General features: G+C 41.9%; 1 protein-coding gene across 3 annotated transcripts in view; it reads left to right on the top strand.

Annotated features, from left to right (window-relative positions):
• The window catches only part of DNAJC13 (DnaJ heat shock protein family (Hsp40) member C13), a 295,032-nt gene that overhangs the window by 46,240 nt on the left and 226,532 nt on the right, over positions 1-22,260 (top strand). For all 3 annotated transcript variants that reach the window (XM_068236264.1, XM_068236262.1, XM_068236263.1), the window contains one exon: positions 13,809-13,889. In XM_068236264.1, coding sequence (XP_068092365.1) covers positions 13,822-13,889 — 68 coding nt within the window. In that variant the 5' untranslated portion in view covers positions 13,809-13,821. The remainder of the gene's footprint in view (positions 1-13,808; positions 13,890-22,260) is intronic.

The following is a 22,260-nucleotide window of genomic DNA, read 5'->3' as shown; positions in this document are numbered from 1 at the left end:
TGTGGAAGGAGTGGTGCATTTTCAGCAAGTCCTTTATGTATCCAGGGCCCAAATTGTGCAGGGATTTGTAGCTGCAGCTCTGGCACTTTGAGTCCACCAGGAGAAAAGCGCAATATAAATGTTCTTTGTCTTGTCAGCAATACAATATAAAGGCGGCCTTGCAGCATATCCGTTGAACAGCTTTGTCAACCAGTAGTAACTCCCTCCCACCCCAGGGGCTGAACTCGCATAAGTCAGCAGGCCACCAATGACAGTCACTGATATATTAGGCCTTTTTAAGCTGCATCACGTCTTTTCAGAACCTTATGCGAGGCTATTAAGGTTTCTTGCAGTGTACAATACTCACGTTGTTGTAATGCTACTTGTGCAGAGCTAAAGCAATCATTGGAACATTCTGTGTGCTCTTCCGTTTAAAGTAAACACATTTTACAAGCTCACTAAATCGATGGCACACGTTTGACTTTCCATCAAGAGGCTATAGCAGAATGTTCAAATTCTTTTTTTTTTTCCCAACAAATTCAAAACAACTGTGTGATACGGTTCTTATTTAAGCAAACCCACCTTGATTGTAGTGGCTCCATGGCAGTGAAGTGAACCCTAAAAATAATATAAAATGAATGCTACATAAAGCTTCATACATACATCCACATTTGATTGGCCAATTGTTGACCAAGTTTACTATTTATACAATACCTATCCCAGTGATGGCTAACCTTGGCACTCCAGCTGTGGCAAAACTACAAAGCCCATCATGCCTCTGCCTCCCCGAGTTATGCTTAGAGCTGTCAGAGTATTGCAATGCCTCATGGGACTTGTAGTTCCACCACAGCTGGAGTGCCAATGTTAGCCATCACTGACCTATCCTGTCTCGTGGGGCCCATCCGTCTTCCGAATCTGCTGCTCTTCCATCAGCTGTATACACGGATGCAGACAGCAATAAAAAATATGTGCAGAAGTGTTGGCATGTACCAAAGAAGAAAGTTTCCCTCCGAGTGTTTACACTTGTCTGCATGGAAAACGCAAACCTTTTTTGCACTTTAGTTCCTGCACACTATGCAGATTTGTGTATGTTACAATTTGCATTGTGCCACAGTAGCTAATGATGTCAATGAGAACACCCTCACCATGTGCAAATTTATGTTGCGCTGCTGTGAGTTTTTCATTCATGCATGCGGAATTCACCCTCTAGTCTGAACTATCTCATTGACTTACATTGGGTTTACATACAATTGCTAATTTGTATCCAGAGAAAAGGTGGGTACACACATCAGATAAAAGTCTTTGGAAAATGAAAAATCACAGACCAATTTTACCCCCTTCCATGTAGTATGAGTGCCATACCTTCACAGTCTATTCTATGGAGCTGAACTCCCCATCAGATAAAAATCTTTGCAAGATGCTGTACAACATGCAACAGATCAGTATCTGCAAAACATCAGCTCCTGCAAAAGATCCGTTCCTGCAAAATGCATTCACAGTCTATGATATCTGCAGATCTCATACACACCTTGTTTAACAGACATTCATCTGCAGATCAGACAATCATCTGCAGATCTGAAGATCCATCCTGATGGATCTTCAGATCTGCAGATGATTGTCTGATCTGCAGATGAATGTCTGTTAAAGAAGGTGTGTATGAGATCTGCAGATATCATAGACTCTGCATGCATTTTGCAGGAACGGATCTTTTGCAGGAGCTGATGTTTTGCAGATATTGATCTGTTGCATGTTGTACAGCATCTTTGTGTGCAGCATCTTGCAAAGATTTTTATCTGATGGGGAGTTCAGCTCAATAGAATAGACTGTGTAGAGTATGGCTCTCATACTACATGGAAGGGGGTAAAACTGGTCTGTGATCTTTCATTTTTCAAGACTGAAATTTGATTTTGACCTGCCTGATTTGGTTAACAGGGAAAGATCCCGTTTACACTGATCAGTTGCTCTCAGTTATAACTGAAAGGACAACAGATTTTCCAAGTAATGCCCATGTTTTCCTATGGCACCTTTCACACTTAACACGTTTTAAACTGAAATCTTTTTTACAATGCACTGCTATGGAGAAGCAAAAAATGCGTACCAACTGATTAATTGTAAACATGGCCTAACAGATTACCTACAAAGTTCATGGTGAACCAGAACTCTTAGGGCCCTTTTCCACCTGCAGACGCTAGCGGTCACGCTGAACGCTAGCGATTGCTGAATCGCAAAACCGGCGATTCCCCGGCGTTTTGCGGCCACGATTTTGCTATGCTATGCACTGCATAGCAAAATCGCTGTAAATATCGCTCCGCTGCGCGTTCGCGTTCGGGTAAAAAACGAATCACGGTAGTGGAAATGACCTACCGCGATTCCTATGTAAAAAAGCAAACCGTAGCGATTGTAAAATCGCTAGCGGTTTGCGACTTTGCGATTCAGCCAGCGCAAACGCGCTGGTGGAAAAGGGCCCTTAGGAGTGTGTAAGGGTTAAACTTTTGTTTTGTTAATGGGGTCAGCAAATGAGCAAAAATGAATGTAAATGAGGGCACAAGACATAATAAAACTAGGGAGTTTCCAGCCTCTCTCCACTTTATCCAAAAATTTAATAATAAAAAGCCTTGGCTGACGTTATGCTTAAGTTGAGTTTGATGACAGGCTGTGTTGAATGGCTGTGCTGATGCACTTTGCTTCGCTGCTCTGATAGTGGTGAAGCGTACTGTTGTCCGGTATCTTGTGTTGCACACAAATGGGATATCTTCGCTTCAGTTCAGAGCAGGACTTTTCTTCTTGGCCTTTGTCAGGTCATGTGTTAATGAATAATCCTTTTAGTGAAAGACACTGACTGGAACAATGATGCCCTCATGGAAAGGGAATCAGGAATGAGTCTCAGTACCTGGCACACTTCATGCTGTGTGTAGTCAGCAGATTTCTGTTGCCTTGTATCCTTTCATGCATAACACTACACGTCTTGCTCCATGTGATTATAAACAGAACTAAACACAGAGTTGTGTTGGGCACATTTTTTAGGCCACTATGTTGAGTAGTATAAATTGCAAGCTGTACCTTTTGGAACTGAACCTTTCAGATTTATATACGGTACCATTTTATAGCTGTGCTTGCCTGCAGTTTTACACCTAACCATACATCCAATTAATTTTCATAACTTTTTTTTCCTGTAACTTGACAAAATGTGTCAAGCAAGGGTCTAGTATACAGTGCAGGAGATGGAGGTGTATGCATGTCAATACTGTTCACAGCATGTTTTGTATTGACGTGTATAACCGTCAATACCGATAGGGAGGTTAAGGGAAACCTGAACCGAGAGGGACATGGAGGCTGCCATATTTATTTCCCTTTAAACAATATCAGTTGCCTGGTAGTACTGCTGATCTATTCAGCTGCAGTAGTGTCTGAATCACACACCTGAAACAAGCATGCAGCTTATCCAGTCAGATTTATATCAGAAATATCTGATCTGCAGGCTTGTTCAGGGTCTATGGCTAAAAGTATTAGAAGCAGAGGATCTGCAGGGCAGCCAGGCAACTGGTATTCTTCAAAATTAAAAAAAAGTGTCAGACTTCATATCCCTCTCTCTTCCCAGGTTCCTTTTAATACAGAGTGGATAACAAATTACCTGCAGTGCAATTTACCAAGCATGGTTAGTAGAGGAAACCGATATTAATGGCCTCATTTCACTAAGATCATGCTGGAGATAAGGCAAGAGCAAACTTGCCACCACACAGTGAGAGAGTAATCCTATCTCTTCATTCCTTAAGTTACCTGCTCTGTAGTCACACAGTTATTTAACAGTCTGTCTTTAACTTTAGAATTCTGGAGTTATTTTAAGGATTGAAGAGTTAACTTAAAGAGACACTGAAGCGGGAAAAAAATATGATATAGTGAATTGGTTGTGTACTATGAATAACTACTAGAAGATTAGCAGCAAAGAAAATATTCTCATACTTTTATTTTCAGGTATATAGTGTTTTTTCTAACATTGCATCATTCTATAATATGTATAGTATTCCTCAAAATTGTTAACTGTTCCTTTACAATCAGGGATATTTCCTACTTTACTGAAGGAAGCAATCATCAGGCCTCTCCTCAAAAAACCCTCCCTGGACCCAGATGCAATGACCAGCTACAGACCTGTCTCTAACCTCCCCTTTCTGGGCAAGCTAATTGAAAAAGCTGTATACCTCCAGCTAGAAGCCAGAATCCTACAAAATAACAGTTATGACCCATTCCAGTCTGGCTTCAGGAAACACCACAGCACTGAAACTGCCCTCATCCAAATATGCAACCACCTGCTCATGGCAAGAGACAGAGGAGAGTGCTCGATCCTCATACTGCTAGACCTTTCTGCAGCCTTTGACACAGTTGACCATGACATCTTGATAAACAGGCTACAGGAATACTGCGGCATTGATGGCATAGTACTTCAGTGGTTCCAATCCTTCTTGAGTGGCAGAACCCACAAAGTGTCTATGGGGCCCTTCCTGTCCACCCCTGTAACCCTTAAAGAGAACCTGTACTGAGTACAATTATTTAAAATAAACACATGAGGTAACTTCAAATGAACATTACATAGTTACCTTGCCATCAGTTCCTCTCAGAAGCTCACCATTTTCTTCTGACAGTGATCACTTTGAGTTCTGACAACATTTTGTCAGAATTGAAATATATCAGTTTCTGTCAGTTATTTATCAGTTGCTGTCAGTTATAGCTGAGAGGACAACTGACGTGCCAAGTAATGTCTATGTTTTCATATGGCTCAAGTGGGTGATATGACAGTTTAACAGGGTGCTGACCAGAAAGCTGTTATGGGTAATGACCATTTTCAAAATGGAGGACAGAGAATTTCCTTGATCACAGAGGACAAACTGGACGTGGGAAAGGAGAAAGAGATTGAGGAGTAGACTACACAGGAGGTAAGTATGACCTGTGTATGGTTATTTTGACTTTTAATTTTCAGTACAGGTTTTCTTTAAGTATGGGGTGCCCCAGGGCTCAATCCTCTCTCCCCTGCTTTTCACAATTTACATGCTACCGTTGGGAAAACTAATCCAAAAACATGGCCTGACATACCACTGCTATGCAGACGACACCCAACTATATCTTTCCTTCAAGCCTGGTGTGACAGACCCAACTCTAACTATAAACGCCTGCTTATGTGAACTACAGCAATGGATGAATGACAACTGGCTGAAACTAAATGCAGACAAAACTGAAGTCCTTCTGATTGGAGGGCAGAGCATGATAACAAAACAACTTAACTTGCAGTCTTCACCACTGGGAATAGGAGGCACGGATCTACGCAGCTCTGATCATGTGCGTAGCCTGGGAGTTCTAATTGATGGGGATTTAAACTTCAGAACTCAAATCTCTGCTGTGGTGAAATCATCCTATTTTCACCTGAAGAACATTGCAAAAATCAAGCACCTCATACCCCCAGAAGATCTGCCAACCTTAGTCCACGCCTTCATCACATCCCGACTGGACTACTGCAATGCTCTCTACACTGGCCTTCCAAAAAAGGTCTTGTACCGCCTACAGCTGATACAGAATACTGCTGCCAGACTGCTAACCAACCAACCCCGTCACTGCCACATAACGCCAGTCCTGCATTCCCTTCACTGGCTACCTATAGAATCGAGGGTCCTATTCAAGATCGGCCTACTGACATTTAAATCCCTGAATAATCTAGGCCCTGGATACATAAAAGATATGTTACAGCTGCGTAGCAATTCCCGCATTCTCAGATCCACAGGTTCTAATAATCTAGTCATACCCAGAGTCCACTTGGAAACTTTTGGTCCCAGAGCCTTCTGTCATGCTGCCCCTACATTTTGGAACTCCTTACCTCAACAGATCAGGACAGCCCCATCCCTGGACGTGTTTAAATCCAGACTGAAAACCCACCTGTTCAGTCTGGCATTTGCAGAAATATAACTTTTGTTGTGTGAATACTTCATCCTACTAATTACTGAATCTGAGAGAGCCTAAGCGCTTTGAGTCCTATGGGAGAAAAGCGCTATAGAAATGTTATTGTATTGTATTGTATGTGCAGATTACACAACACTCAGCATTCAAAATGAGTCTTTCAGAGCAGTCTGTGAAGTAATGACCTCTCCTCTAGCAGAGGAAAAGTAAATAGTCCAGGAACAGTTGAGATAATAAAAGTCAGATAACAGCCCTCTCCACAAATAACTTAGTCGGAGAGCTTAATGGCTTGTTTGCATAGAGATAACAACTGGAGTTTCCCAACTCTTCCTGTACTGGAAACAATTACACTGATGTATCTGATCTTAATGTTTTATTTCTTAGCTGTGCTACACATACAAATCATAATATCATCATTTTTTTTCGCTTCAGTGTCTCTTTAAAGACAGAAGAGTTAACTTTAGGTTTTCCTGAGGTAAAATGATTCTTGAATACTACATGCCTCATCACCATGGTGATAACTCTAGAAACATTGTTAAAGACAGGAGATAAGCTTAGTGAATTGAGGCCATTGTATACTGCTTACCACTTTTCTTTTATACGCTGGTTTTTGTTACCTGTATCACTCTGATTACTGTCAAAATTTGCATTGTTGAATCGACTTTGCCAGCAACCTAATTATTTAATATGAGTTCCTATGTGTGGGTTTATTTCCAGTGTAGTTCACTGTATAGAGGCAGGACACTGTCCATTTTCTTGTAATGTGTGACAGCCACAGAAGCACAATATGCAGCGGATCTGTCATGTCTCTGGACAGCAGGTGTTGCTGAATCTTGTTAGAGGATTTACTTTCTGACTTGCTTCCCCTTGAGAGATTATTGTGGCTGGATTAGGTCTATGTATGCATTTGTATAATAGATTGTTTGGTGACTATGGCTACACTGTTTGTAGTTTTATCATTTTCTGAATTTTGTTATATAAATAAATTTAGTGTGACAAATGCACAGTTGTCTACATTGCTGAGCTGTAATAAGTTGCATTATGTGGTATTGAAACCAGACAAGCTAGTCTGTACCTAAAAAGAGTAATTACACTTTTGTCACGTAATTGACTTAAATATAGATGGTTATTACACATGTATTTTTGCACCATAATTAAACATTAACTGCTCATTTCTATTTGCAGCCAGCAGAATTTTTCTAAAACTTACAGTAAGTTCAGTGTACTCTGTTTGGAGAACTGTTGTCATGAGATTGTCCAGTACTTTCCACTTTGCTAGAAATTGCACAGGGCAGGAACCACTTTTACGGTTTTTCAATACCTGTGCTAAAGGCTCATACACAGGCTAGACTTATCTAGCATACAGTGTGTGCAGCTGCCCCCCATACATTGTTTAAAGATCCAGCACAATAGATATTTAAAGTGCACCTAAAACAAGTAAAAGGAAACATACTTACCTGGGGCTTCCTCACAGTCCCCCTGGGCTGCTCCAAACGCCCACTGGCCGTCCTGGTAAGCTTATCCAGTCCCGCATGTGCAAGAGCGTTCTCTGCTTGCAAGGTGAGACTGCTATCCACTACGCCACCATGCTGCCCATATTTATGACTCCTGCTGCTGGATTGTGCTTTACTACACAATACAGTGGAGGAAATAATTATTTGACCCCTCACTGATTTTGTAAGTTTGTCCAATGACAAAGAAATGAAAAGTCTCAGAACAGTATCATTTCAATGGTAGGTTTATTTTAACAGTGGCAGATAGCACATCAAAAGGAAAATCGAAAAAATAACCTTAAATAAAAGATAGCAACTGATTTGCATTTCATTGAGTGAAATAGGTTTTTGAACCCCTACCAACCATTAAGAGTTCTGGCTCCCACAGAGTGGTTAGACACGTCTACTCAATTAGTCACCCTCATTAAGGACACCTGTCTTAACTAGTCACCTGTATAAAAGACACCTGTCCACAGAATCAATCAATCAAGCAGACTCCAAACTCTCCAACATGGGAAAGACCAAAGAGCTGTCCAAGGATGTCAGAGACAAAATTGTAGACCTGCACAAGGCTGGAATAGGCTACAAAACCATTAGCAAGAAACTGGGAGAGAAGGTGACAACTGTTGGTGCGATTGTTCGAAAATGGAAGGAGCACAAAATGACCATCAATCGACCTCGCTCTGGGGCTCCATGCAAGATCTCACCTCCTTGGGTGTCAATGGTTCTGAGAAAGGTGAAAAAGCATCCTAGAACTACACTGGAGGAGTTAGTGAAAGACCTCAAATTATCAGGGACCACAGTCACCAAGAAAACCATTGGAAACACATTACACCGCAATGGATTAAAATCCTGCAGGGCTCGCAAGGTCCCCCTGCTCAAGAAGGCACATGTGCAGGCCCGTCTGAAGTTTGCCAATGAACGCCTGAATGATTCTGTGAGTGACTGGGAGAAGGTGCTGTGGTCTGATGAGACCAAAATAGAGCTCTTTGGCATTAACTCAACTCGCTGTGTTTGGAGGAAGAAAAATGCTGCCTATGACCCCCAAAACACCGTCCCCACTGTCAAGCATGGGGGTGGAAACATTTTGCTTTGGTGGTGTTTTTCTGCTAAGGGCACAGGACAACTTAATCGCATTAACGGGAAAATGGACAGAGCCATGTATCATGAAATCCTGAACGACAACCTCCTTCTCTCTGCCAGGAAACTGAAAATGGGTCATGGATGGGTGTTCCAGCACGACAATGACCCAAAGCGAACAGCAAAGGCAACAAAGAAGTGGCTCAAGAAGAAGCACATTAAGGTCATGGAGTGGCCTAGTCAGTCTCCGGACCTTAATCCAATAGAAAACCTATGGAGGGAGCTCAAGCTCAGAGTTGCACAGAGACAGCCTCGAAACCTTAGGGATTTAGAGATGATCTGCAAAGAGGAGTGGACCAACATTCCTCCTAAAATGTGTGCAAACTTGGTCATCAGTTACAAGAAACGTTTGACCTCTGTGCTTGCAAACAAGGGTTTTTCCACTAAGTATTAAGTCTTTTATTGTTAGAGGGTTCAAAAACTTATTTTACTCAATGAAATGCAAATCAGTTGCTATCTTTTATTTAAGGTTATTTTTTCGATTTTCCTTTTGATGTGCTATCTGCCACTGTTAAAATAAACCTACCATTGAAATTATACTGTTCTGAGACTTTTCATTTCTTTGTCATTGGACAAACTTACAAAATCAGTGAGGGGTCAAATAATTATTTCCTCCACTGTATATATTTGTTCAGGAAGACTGGGGAGATAAGCTCTATTACAAATATGACTTTGGATTTTCAGCTCTGCTTAGATTTATAATAAAAACAGCCTTGGTCTTAACAGGCATTTAAAAGGATCCGAGGTAGGAGACCTATGGAAACTGCCATATTTATTTCCTTTTAAACAATACCAGTTGCCTGACTTTCCTGCTGACCTTTCTGGTCAGTAGGGTCTAAATCACACACCTGAAACAAGCATTCATAGACATCTGATCTGCATGCTTGTTCAGGGTCTATCTCTTACAGTATTAGAGGTAGATGATCAGCAGGACGGCCAGGCAATGTGCATTATTTAAAAGGAAATAAACATGTTAGCCTACAAATACCTCTCACCTCGGGATCCCTTTAATCGACTTCAAGCCTTAAAGCTTAAAAAAAGAGTCCAATGACACAACCACATTCACAGAGGGACTGATATACTGTAATTGCAACACGGATTGCTGGACAGATGCGTGTTCAATGACAATTTGGTGACAGAAACCACCACCTCACCCCTAGAAGTGGGCACCCACCCGTTAGATGATGCTCAGCTAGATGGGTCTGCAGTGCCTATGGGATCATCTGGCCACCCCCTGCCTTATTAGAAATGTTCTGTGTCTATCTCCTCTTAAAAAAATAAAGTTTGCTTTATTAAAGAGTAATGGTCGGGCATAAAATCAAAAATCAATTCTTTATTTTTATCTGGTAAACAAGTAATAAGGATGCTAACCAGGCAATCCAAAATTTAAAATCACTATTACTTTTCTTGTTGATAAATTATCATTCCCCAATGTAAACTATGATAATTTATCAACAAGTAAATTAATAGAGATTTTAACTTTTGGATTGCCTGATTAGCATCCTTATTACTTGTTTACCAGATAAAACTAAAGAATTGATTTTTGATTTTATGCTCGACAGTTACTCTTTAATAAAGAAAAGTTTTTTTTATTTATTTTTTTAAGAGGAGATGGACACAGAACATTTATAATAAGGTGGGGTCTTATTTGGTACACAGAAAATTTGGTACACAAAAGAGAAGTTGCAGGGCATGCTGGGTTGTCTTTTTTTGCTTCTCTACTTCCCCTCAGACTTAACTAATGCAGCCTGATTGGCTGAAACCTCTTTCCCTCCTGTTTTCCCCTCCCACACCTCTGTTCCTCTCTGATTGGCCAAAATTTCTCAGGCTGAAACAATGCACTTTCTATAGTTAAGGGCAGGCAAATCAGGCAGAGGAGACTAAGGGCGGATATTACATCACGACTGGCTTCAAAATAGCCACAGTAAATATGGAAACTGTCTAGAATAGTATTCTCTACTTTTCCTTTATAAAATTCACAGGAATCATAACGTGGATTATAACGTGCAATACATATGTTATGTAAGTAGAGCAAGTATTTATCTACTTATATATTTGTTTTTTTTTTCCTGAGATAGTATGGCTGACAGCTCCTCTTTAAAACAGAAAATATTTGCAGTAATTCAGGTTGGACCGGTTCTCTTGAATAAAGTCACCTCAAATAAACAATAATCGGAGCCGCAATCAGTCGTAGTGTAAAAGTGTAGACCACTTTTAATAATAAAAGTATGGCGCTCCTGGCGAGTTGCTAGATGTGACAAATTTAGTAGAAAACTAGTGGAACTGAATGGGAACACTGATGCTGGGTAGCGTGGTTATGAGTGCCGTCAAAGATGGCAGCGTAATCCAAGTCAGTGAATAGAACAATGTTGTGTTGTCCCAAAAATGCATGCAGCAGTGCGACATCGCATCACACTGCTGCGCAGGGCATGTAGTGTGAATGTCAGGCAGTGCAGTCTTCTGATGATCTTGCGCGTCGCACATTATACATGTTGCCGAAATGTGCACTGCAACCAATATAGTGTATTTGTTTTTTTTCTAACAAACGGGGCGGTGGAAAAGCCTGTTTCCATCATGCTGCATTGACTTGCAGGCACTTAAATGGGGTTGTAAGAGAAATAAAAAATTGCCTTAAAGAATATGCGAGGCGAGCAATAAAATCTATTTATTATCTATTTACTAACCTGGTTCTTCTCCCAGCCCCTAGAAGTCATTTCTGTACCTCGCCGTAGCTCCGGTCTTCTCCTGGGTCTCGCCGGCACCCTCTAAAGATCAGTGACCCCTGGCAGTTTGGTGTCGCCTGCGCAGGCGTGTGCCAGCACACCCATGTCATCAGGAGCATACTACACCCGCGCATGCGTAGAGGACGCCGACCCATCGGGAGGGGTGGTGGTGAATGGCAGCTTGGCCACACCTTTCTACCCAGAAGACAACACTCCTCTGTCTGGAGAAAGGGAACACATACAGGCATAGCTATGGTCATGTACATGCGATTATTTGGCTTAGCATTAAAGGGAACCAGAAGTGAAAGTGATATGGAGACTGCCATATTTATTTCCTTTTAAACAATACCAGTTGCCTGGCAGTCCTCCTGTGACTACTTTTAGCCATAGACCCTGAACAAGCATATGCAGATCAGGTACTCTGACTACGTATGCCAGAGGACCAACAGGACTGCCAGGCAACTGGCATTGTTTTTAAAGGAAATAAATATGGCAGCCTCCATATCATTCTCACCTCGGATCTATATAACATGAAAAGTGGCTTTAAAGAAAAATATGTATTGTTTGGCTCCATTTTATTTGCTGACATACAGGTATGCACACACTAGCAGATAAAATTGATAAAATAAATGTTTTACTCAATTGATCAAGTTCTTCCCTGTTCTCTAAAGCCTATCTTGCTGCCTGTTTTCTGGACAACCAATGTTCCTCATCCCCCTTTCTTCCTTCATAGCTGCCCTAAGCTCCTAAACTCTGCTTTTCGTCTATCCCTTTCAATAGACATTTTTCTTCCTTATATAAAAATGTGGTCATAACTCTCCTGGGAAATCATTCTTGGCCTCATCAGCCCTCTAACTACTATCTTTCTTCTTCCCTTCTTATCTAAACTACTTGAACAGCACATTCATCGAGACTGGGTTATCATCTGTTTGATCACCTTAACCACTTTTTTGAAACTGCCCTTACTAATATTACTTATTATCTACTAAGTGCAAAATACAAAGGCCACTACTCCATATTCATTCTCTTCAGCCTTCTAGAATGTTGATAAATCTTTCCAACTACCGGTAGATATTCTGTCCTTGAAAATAGCCAGGGTTTTGTAATCTTGGTTCTCCTCTAGCTCTAAAAGAATGTTCATTGTTGCCCACTCTTGCGTCCCATCCTTCCCTTTGAGGCCCGCGAAGGTGGAATTCTGGGGCCCTTTCATTTCATTTCTCGGTCTTTGCCTGCAGTGTAGGTCTAAAGCCGTAAAAAAGGGTGCATGCGCCTAGTGGAATAATTGGGTGCTGCCATAAGCCCCAATACAAAATATCGGGAATTGGGCAACGGAGCGGAAATGTGGTGCTCGGTCTAGCGCCCGCTAGATATCAGGCACTGCGGGTGCCCAAAATGCTAATATTTTGCGGCACCCGAGATTTTTCCTTTTTTTTTTATTTTGCGTGATGCAGTCATCGGACCTTGGTGGGGGGTCACTGATTAGGCAATAGGTAGGTGAAGTGTGCAGGGAGGAGTTTAGTTTAAGTCATCAGTCAGGTAATGTGTTTGTGGGGGTTAAGTGTTAAGTAGGTAGTGTATGCGGGGTGTTTAGGTTTAGGCATTGGGTAGGTAGGGTGTGCAGGAGAGTTTAGTTTTAGGCATTAGGTAGGTAGTTAGTGTGTGCGGGGGGAGGGGGGTTACGGGTTAGGCGTTAGGTAAGTAGTGTGTGTGGGGGGCTTAGGTTTAGGCATTAGGTAGGTAAGGTATGTAGTGGTGGGGGGGGGGGGGTCTTAGGCATTAGGCAAGTAGTGTGTGCAAGGGAAGGGGGTTTAAGGTTAGGCGTCGGGTGGAAGGGTTCTGTGTGAGAGTAGTGTTAGGTTTGGCCATAGTAAAATATCGGTATATTGTGCCAATATTTTAATGTTGGCCTTAAGTGGGCGCCCAAATTTCCAGACACCTTTATTTAATGTACGCATCTAGGCCTACTCATTATTTCATCTGGCTTGCAGGAGCAGCTGTATTCTAATGGAACCCAAATTTACTTTTCTACTCCTAATCTCACTAATTTGACGTCTCATGTCCCTAACTGCCTTGAATCCATTTCCTTCTTTGTAGCTTCCGACATACTTCAACACGATGTGGAAAAATGTAAACTTTCAAATTCTGCTGTGCACTTCCTATTTGCTGTACTGTATAACTGTATGATCCATAGTGCCCTTGTTTTGTATTGTGTAAGTTTGTGTATAATGTTTGTACCCCCGTATATGTAAAATGCCACAGAAGATAATGGTTGTGTTAAATATAAAAAAAAATAAAAATAAAAAAATAAAAATAAAAAAGAGTCATGTAAGTTACAAAAATCTCTGTTAACAGGATCTTTTCTTTGGCATTTCACATTCAGAGCAGACACAGATTACTGAATCCCAGCGATTGTAAAGCAAGAAGCAAGTTATGAATTTGTGCAATTAAATTGTTAGCCTCTCTAGCTAGAATTATGAGTAGATTATCATTGCAGGTGCACATTTTTTATTTTTTTTATTTAATTCTCTTGTAGGTCTCCATGCAAGATGAATATAATTAGAGAAAACAAGGACCTGGCCTGTTTCTATACGACAAAGCATTCCTGGAGGGGAAAGTAAGTTTCATCTTAGTTTCTTGTGTAACTGCGGACAGATTGGGCCCGACACCCAGTTCTCCTTCATACTACCCTCAATTCTTTGCTGGTTTCTGCATGTTGTGTACACTGCCCAGGTTACTGAATGGGTTTGTTTAAATCTTTATATTATTCTGCATCATGATTTTCACATGGAAAGCTTGTTGTATTTGTCTGAATGTGGTACACATTATATACAGTACTCAGGGAAATTAAAGGTAAACCTCACAAACGGAAACATAGGACAGCAATACAAATCCAAAAGAGAACAATGTCAATAAGACACAAGACACAACATTTCTATTGCACTTATGTCCCAGAAAACTCAAAGCTCCAGACCTGCAGCTACTACGCACCGTAGTAGCTGCAGGTCTGGAGCATTGAGTTTTCGGGGACATAAGTGCAATAGAAATGTTGTGCTCTATAGCAGTGTTAGGGAGTCTCGCCCAATGTCTCCTCACCAAATAGGTGCTGGCTTACTGAACATGAAGACCAGAGATTCAAACCATCCCAAAGTAGCTCAGCTTAATGAGGAGCGCGAGTTATGCGTAGGCTATGCATGGTGGTGCGCGCTGCTAACTTACCCGCGCTCCTTCTAAGTAACTGCTGCTCCACTGAAACTGCCCTGAGCCCTGGCGAGTCCAGTGGCTTTAGTTGATGTGATGATCACTGTACTTTGATTGGCCCAATTGGCTGCTTGTCACTGGAGCCTCCTGCCGCCGCTGCTGTAAACTTCTACGTCCACCGTTCCCTGTGGCCTCCTCCCTACTTCCTATTCAGTGCTCTGGCACATGCCCCACACGCCATGCGTGACCCCAGCACATACACGCTTCTACGCATGGTGTAACATTTAACTGCCCACAAGTTTGCTTTCTTTTTCTTTCAGTACTGTGTAATACTGTATATACTCGCATATAAGCCTAATTTTTCAGCACAAAAAATTGTGCTGAAAAGTTAGCCCCTCGGCTTATGTGTAAGTCAGTGAAGCAGGACAGATGGTGGAGCAGGTTTTGTTACTGCCAGAGGAGTGTAAGGATCTTGCACTAGTGATCCTGCTCTTGCTAGCTGCCTCCCTGCTGTGTCTGTTCCCCTCATCCCCTGCAACATGTTGTGCAGAGTGCGCTGCTCAAGGCTATCTGTGTCCCTTGGCTTGTGAATCAGAGCGTGCAAGCAACGTGTCAGTGGTGCAATGATTGGGGATTCATAACTACTGAGCCTGCACAGTACAGCCCGGAGGACGTCCGATGACGTCATTGCGCCCGCTTGAAATGCAGATTGGAGCGCAGAAGAAGCCCGGCCAGGTCGGGTCGGCCACCGGAGACCACCGGGAGCCTGCGGAGCGGCGCCGAGGGCACATCCTGCCTGCCACGGGCTGGAGGAAGCCCCAGGTAAGTGGATTTTGATTTTGATTTTTTTCCCTCACCCTGAACCTTCCCTTTTAAAAGGAAGGTCCAAGCAAAATAAAAAAAATGAGTTTCACTTACCTGGGGCTTCTACCAGCCCCATGCAGCCATCCTGTGCTCTCCTAGTCACTCACTGCTGCTCCAGTTCCCTGCTGGCAGCTTGCCGACCTCGGAGGTCGGCAGGCCGCATTGCGTACATTTTTACGCATTCCCGCTAGTGCAGGAACATTAACACATACATTTTTACGTATTACTGGTTCAATGCGTAAAAATGTACGCATTGAACCAGTAACGCGTAAAAATGTATATGTTATTGTTCCTGCACTAGCGGGAATGCGTAAAAATGTACACAATGCGGCCCGCCGACCTCCGAAGTCGGTAAGCTGCCAGCGGGGGACTGGAGCAGCAGTGAGTGACTACGAGGGCACAGGATGGCTGCATGGGGCTGGTAGAAGCCCCAGGCAAGTGAAACTCATTTTTTTATTTTGCTTGGACCTTCCCTTTAAGGAGAGCCTCTCAAATCAAATCAAAAATAGCTTTATTGGCATGACCAAGCTTCAATACAGATATTGCCAAAGCAGGGGGAGTGAGGGACATGGGATGGTGTGGGGGTGCAGTGAGTTAGCAGTTCGTGGACATTTTTTTGGGGGGGGGGGGGGTTTACAGTTCATTTATGCTCCTCTCAGTCTGTGGCATGCTGTGACATAGTGTGCAGCGATTGTCACTGTGGATTTCTCTTCTAGTAGAATGCAGTGTTTTCTCTCATCCTCTGTGTGACAGTCTGGAAATAGTTCCATCAGTTTCTTAAAGAGACTCCGTAACAAAAATTTCATCCGGTTTTCTTCCATTCTACATCCTCCAAAATCTATTCTAATGTGCTCTGGCTTACTGCAGCACGTTCTACTATCACCATCTTTGTAATAAATCAACTTATCTCTCTCTTGTCAGACTTGTCAGCCTGTGTCTGGAAGGCTGCCAAGTTCTTCAGTGTTGTGGTTCTGTGATGCATCTCCCCCCTCCAAGCCCCTCTCTGCACACTGCTGTGTGTTATTTAGATTAGTGCAGCTTCTCTCTGCTCTATTATCTTTTACAAGCTGGATAAATCCTCCTCTGAGCTGGCTGGGATTTCACATACTGATGAATTACATACAGGCAGAGCTGTCTGCACTCTGCAGTAAGAAACAGCCTGACACTTCAGTGGAAGATAGCTGCAGGGGGAAAGAAACACACAAATGATCTCTTGAGATTAAAATGGAAGGCTGTATACAGCCTGCTTGTGTATGGATGTATTTTCTATGTGTGGACATACTGTACATCAACCTACTTCCTGTTTTGGTGGCCATTTTGTTTGTTTATAAACAAACTTTTGAAAACTGTTTTTAACCTCTTAATTCGGCGAGGAGCAGCGAAATTGTGACAGAGGGTAATAGGAGATGTCCCCTAACGCACTGGTATGTTTACTTTTGTGCGATTTTAACAATACAGATTCTCTTTAAAGAAGGTTTCCCTGTTTGCGGTATATTTGGGGCAGTGCAGCAGGAAGTGATTTTCGTCGTTGAGGGTCTTCTGCTCATAGCCTCTCTATTATGATAAAAATCTTGTCTCCTGTAATTAAATGGTGACCCCTAGTGGCTGGATGGAGCAGGAACAAGTACACATGAACAGAGCACTCTGCAGCAGCTGGATCCAATAGTGGAAGAGTGATGATTTATGTCTCTACAGAAATGCCAGAGATAAAATACTACACAAATGTTGAAGGCTGTTTCAATCAAATAATAAAAGCTTAAGTTGCGTTTGTAATTGTAACACGATGTCCTTCTGCCACTGCTGACTCCAACATCACTTTATCACAGTTTTTGGCATTGAACTCAATGGACCATTAACTTATTTTATGATTGATTCTCTTAATTTAAGTTTTGCTTGTCTCTTGCAAAAATATAGGTATTCATATATTCAAATTCACATTCATTTTTACATCTAAATGAATAAATGTGATGTTACAGCAAACATAAATCAAACAAAACAATCTTATGATATATTGAATTGTATTTTTAGTACGGATAAGGAATAGAACGTTAGTAGCAAAGAAAAGAGTCTTACAGAAAAAAGTCTCACATTTCTATTTTCAGTTATATAGCATTTTTTTTGTATGTAACATTACATCATTCATGAGAAGGGATCTCATTGGAGCCGCTCCAGAGGACAGCTGAGTGACAGGAGGGTCCCGAGTACAGCGCTGCTGTAGACTGAGGATGGAGCAGAGCTCAGTCATTCAAGCAAGGAATGCAATCCCTGCTAATCTCCGCCCACTGCTCTTGACGCCTTTTGGCGTTAGGTGGTCCTGGGGCTGCCACCTTCCCGACGCCTATTGGCGTTAGTCGGTTGGGAAGGGGTTAAAGGACATCCAAGGTGACACATGACATAATAAGGTAGATGTGTATGGTCAGTGCCAAGCGCACAAATAACTTTTTTTTTTTTTCTTTTTACTTTATCTGCCTGAAATTATTAAAAATCAGGTATTCAAGTGGCAGTTTCTGTCTGGGACAGGACTGGGGCAGACTATAACGTAACCCTCACTGATAAGGATTTACAGCCATAAAGCACTTTCCTGGTCGTGAATGGCTTCTGAGAGCACGAAAGAGATAAATCGAATCAGTAGTTCATAGATTTTAGCTCTGGTATACTTCAATGAATGCATGTGTCATTGAGAATAGGCCATGACACGTAAAAACTTAGAGTAGATTTAAATATTAAATAAAACTGTGGGACAGCTAAAAAGGTCATAAAAAGGAGGGTAGGTGCAATTGTTTATCTCATTAGTTTATTTTCACCCAGGATGTCCTTTAAGGCCTTGTTCACATTGCGTTCCGTTCGCGTGTCCGTCCGCGTTGGGCTGTGTTTGAGGAGTCTTTTTTTTACGATTCCCAGTGCTTGGTTGGACGATTTGTTTTTGTGCTTAGCGGTTTTCTAAGCGTTTTTTTTCAGAGCGGTTTTGTAATTCACTCCCTGAGGCAAGTCAGGAGATGAACTCTTTGACCCGGAAAAGAATAAATACAATGTATTTATTCTTAAAAACTCGAACTCAATCACTACACAATGCAATTTTTTTGTGAGCGTTTTGCATTTCTCCTATATTTTCCATTGAGTTGGAATCGCCTGAAAAATGGTCCACACACTGCTTTACTGAACGGGCAGCGCATAAGAAAATCTTAGCATTTTACAGGTACTGAAATTTAGTGGAGAGCAAACTGGGTATAGCATGCCAGAGGGCATTCCGAAGAAACTGTAAAGTATTACAAATACGTCATAAACATGATCCTATAATTTACAGGGTGGCTGACTGCACGTGAACCACAAAACTTCAAAGTGTGCAGAGCTTTACATAGGACTTCATAAACTTTTTTAATTATCAGGATGACCGAGTTACTTTTTTTTTTTTTTTTTTAATTCAAGTAGAGTATTTGTTTATTATAACATATTTTAAAATGAATTGTGGGCAAAAAAAATAGTTTTGTATTAAAAAAAAAATGCAGTTTTTTGCTTTACAGCACCAACTTCTTAATCCTCAGACAACTCCGACCTAAGTTTGGGCTTTTACTTAGATGTTCTCCATAGCAGCAATCTGCTGACTCTATCAGCAAGCAGTGTTCTGTAACAGCGTTCAGCACACAATAAAGGGTTCAGTCTCTACTTTCAGAAAGATGGAATAAACACTGTCCCACCTATTACCAAAGCTAAGATTCTTACATCATTTGATGCTGGTAACATAATGTCTGTGCTCATATTGTTATCACATTAGGAAATTCACCTAATAGGAGATTAAGTGGTTGACATTTTAGGGCTGATTGGTGTACATGCTACAGCCTAGAAGCACATTCTGTTGCTATGGAGGGGTATGAGGGTCAACAGTGTGGCAAGCGACAGTGGCTTCCAGTGGGCAAGTTAAAGAGAACAGAGCGACCAATCAGTTCCCCCCCCCCCCCCTTAGAAAAAGGAACATACAAGCATACAAGCTTGAGAGATAGGCTATTCGAACACCTTCAAAAAAAGCACGGAGAAAGGGAGCCAAATAGTGTAGTATTAACTACAAGTAAACAATTCAGTGTGATGGATGGTATTCACAAGGATCGGGTGCTCTGTTGGCAACCACCAGTAGGGGTGTGGAGAGATCCGGTCTCCCCTCTGGTGCTCTGGTTCTGTTAGGGTTATGGTTGCTCTTTTGATGGAAACAAGGTCCCCAGCAGTCGCTGGTGGCCACCCTCTGTTGCATGGGGATAAATGCAAAGGTGGAAGAAGAAAGGCACCCAGGTGCTGTAAACATTGTTAAAAACCATAAAATGAAAAATCTGGAATTGGATTACTTCAAAAGTTGATAGAAAGATTTGGTAAAATAAAAGGAAAATGTTATGCACTACAGCAACTTGTTTCTTGTGGTCATGTGCCCATTTTTTCGGGGTAATATCCAGTCTCATCCACAAGTAATTAGCCGAGCTGTGAGTGCCTCAATTGTTAATGTCAAGTGTCAATTGTTAATTATGGTTTTTGCTTTTGGGAGCCAGAGCAATTCAGAGGAATTCCACACACACCTGAGAAGTTCGTACCATCTCCATGAAGATAGACAATAGTGTTCATTTGGCGTTTAGCTTGGTTGAATCGGTAAACAGCTGTATTGATGCTAGATTTTTCCCCAAGACGATCACAGTACACATAAGCGCAGCATTAAAGTGTGCCTGGATTTTGACATTGCTGGGCTGTGACACACTGTGTAATCTGGTGTGCCGTGGAAGTGGTAATATATTGTGAATTTTTGTTTTAATAAGTTATCTCTTGTAATTTCAATACAGCCCTAGATTTATTAGGCCCAATGTAGGAAAACCTGGTAAAACTGGCCTGCATAGGCAGCGCATGGCAATTTTACCCGTACTAACGCAAGCGAAGAACTGCCTTTTCCACTATTAGTGCCACATGCGTTAGCTATACAACGTGTTATCCTGGTAATGCGCATGGCATTAATAGTGTAACAGGCGGTGCTCCTCTTGCATTAGTATCGTAAGGCAATTTTACCGGCCTTTCATTTATCAGGCGCATTGTGCCTAACCGTGTACCTGTAGCCCCATTTATTCTTGTGAGATTAGATCCACTTGCTATTTAAACGTGCAATTTTCCTGCAGTGTGGTACATTTAGGCAAGGTTCACAGTGGTTGACTTGAATAGCACACATGTTATAATGACTGTGAACTGCAATGTAGACTGCCCATAGACTTTAATACAAAGCCTGCATGCAGTGAGTTAGAATAACACGATCAGTTACAACGCAGTACTGTGAACAGGCCCATAGAATAGTATGGGTAGTGAGCTGACATGCAGAATTATCCTGCAACGCTACTGACCACTATGAACAAGGCCTAAATATGCTTTTTTTGTGGTTTCCACTTAAAATAATGGTACAGAAGTTTCCCTGCATATTAAATACAGTTTACATATGAGAAAGTGCACCTAGAACTGCAGAAGGTGGAATGGGCTCAGACTTGGCCATACATGTGTTAGGCCTCTTGCACACTGCAAGTGATTCCGATTTAGATTACGCTTTTTAATCAGTTTTTACATCCAATTCAGATTCCGTTTTGCAGTGTGCAGGGAGCAAACTGCAAATCTGAATCTGAATCGGAAGTAAAAACAGATTAAAAAGCGGAATCTGAATCTGAATCACTTGCAGTGTGCAAGAGGCCTTAACATGATGATAAAATATGGGTATCAGAACAATTTCCCTAAATGGGATAGAAAATAGTGTGCTGCAGGATGCTGGGAGGCTCGTTGGCTTTTACCCAGGAGCTGTAGTGAGAGAATCCGCCAGTTTGTTTTGAATTCTGCTAGTACAGCAGAGATATGCAGTTGCTTTTGTACTTTGCTTGATAAGCAGTAATGAGAAGCTTAATCAGATTTGTACTGAGCAGCAATCGGATGTACGTAACCAAAAGGGTTTCTGAGAGGGTGCGATTGCTCATTGTACAGGATACTGTAAACATTACATGTCAAGTATTCCAATTGCAAGATTTTACCGATGTCTATAGGAAATTCACTGATTAGTTAAGATGCTCGCAAGCATGACTTTAAGCTAAACCTAAGCTTGGTACACACATCCAATTTTAAGTGGCCAATGATTGGACAGTTTTACCACTTCCATGCAGTGTTAAAGCTTACCTACACAATCCATTCATAGTATTCACAACCTCTTGACTCTCCTGCTACATGAAGATGGTCAAATTAGTCAGCAATTGACCAATCAAAATGAAATGTGTGTACCAGGCCATTGATTAGGGGGGGGGGGGGTTGTTACCTTTTATTGACCCTGTTAGCACCTGAGTAGTAGAGAATGTGTTTCACATTTATACCGTCAGCAATAAATCTCTCTAGATGTTGTACTTTCCCATAATATGAAGGCCGGTTTTACATCTATTTTTGTGTTGGGATGGGGATGTGATGCTCCCGCCGCATCCCACCGCAAGGCAAAAAATGACAAACCTAAGACCCTGCCACAAAGTGCGTTGACAGGGTCATATGCATAGTGCCGCTCCTGCTCAGTGATGTACTCCCTGCTGGGCAGGAAGTACGTCGCTGGGATTCCCCTAGGTCCACACATGTGCAGACCGACACAATGCGCTCTGTCGTTAACACTGCATGCATCGCTCATAGACTCAAATTACCCCAAGCACCATGCTTTAAGCGCGGTGGTTGCAGTAACGCTCTTGCATCGGATCGGATACTTCCAGCCTACCGCAAGGGACCGGAGTGTGAAGGTCTCCATAGGCTTTCATTGGTTTTGTGGCAAAATAGGTTAACCCAATACAGGTTTACCCTGCAAGTGTAAAAAGGGTCTTAAAGTATGTAGTCGTTACGATCTCCATGTGGGACATTTCATTTGTAAAGGCTGTAATCTTTTTAATAGTAAC

Source organism: Hyperolius riggenbachi, chromosome 5, assembly GCF_040937935.1.
Source record: "Hyperolius riggenbachi isolate aHypRig1 chromosome 5, aHypRig1.pri, whole genome shotgun sequence".
NCBI classification, from domain to species: Eukaryota; Metazoa; Chordata; class Amphibia; order Anura; family Hyperoliidae; genus Hyperolius; species Hyperolius riggenbachi.
The sequence above is the reverse complement of the archived record's forward strand: the minus strand, read 5'-3'. Positions and strand labels throughout refer to the sequence as shown.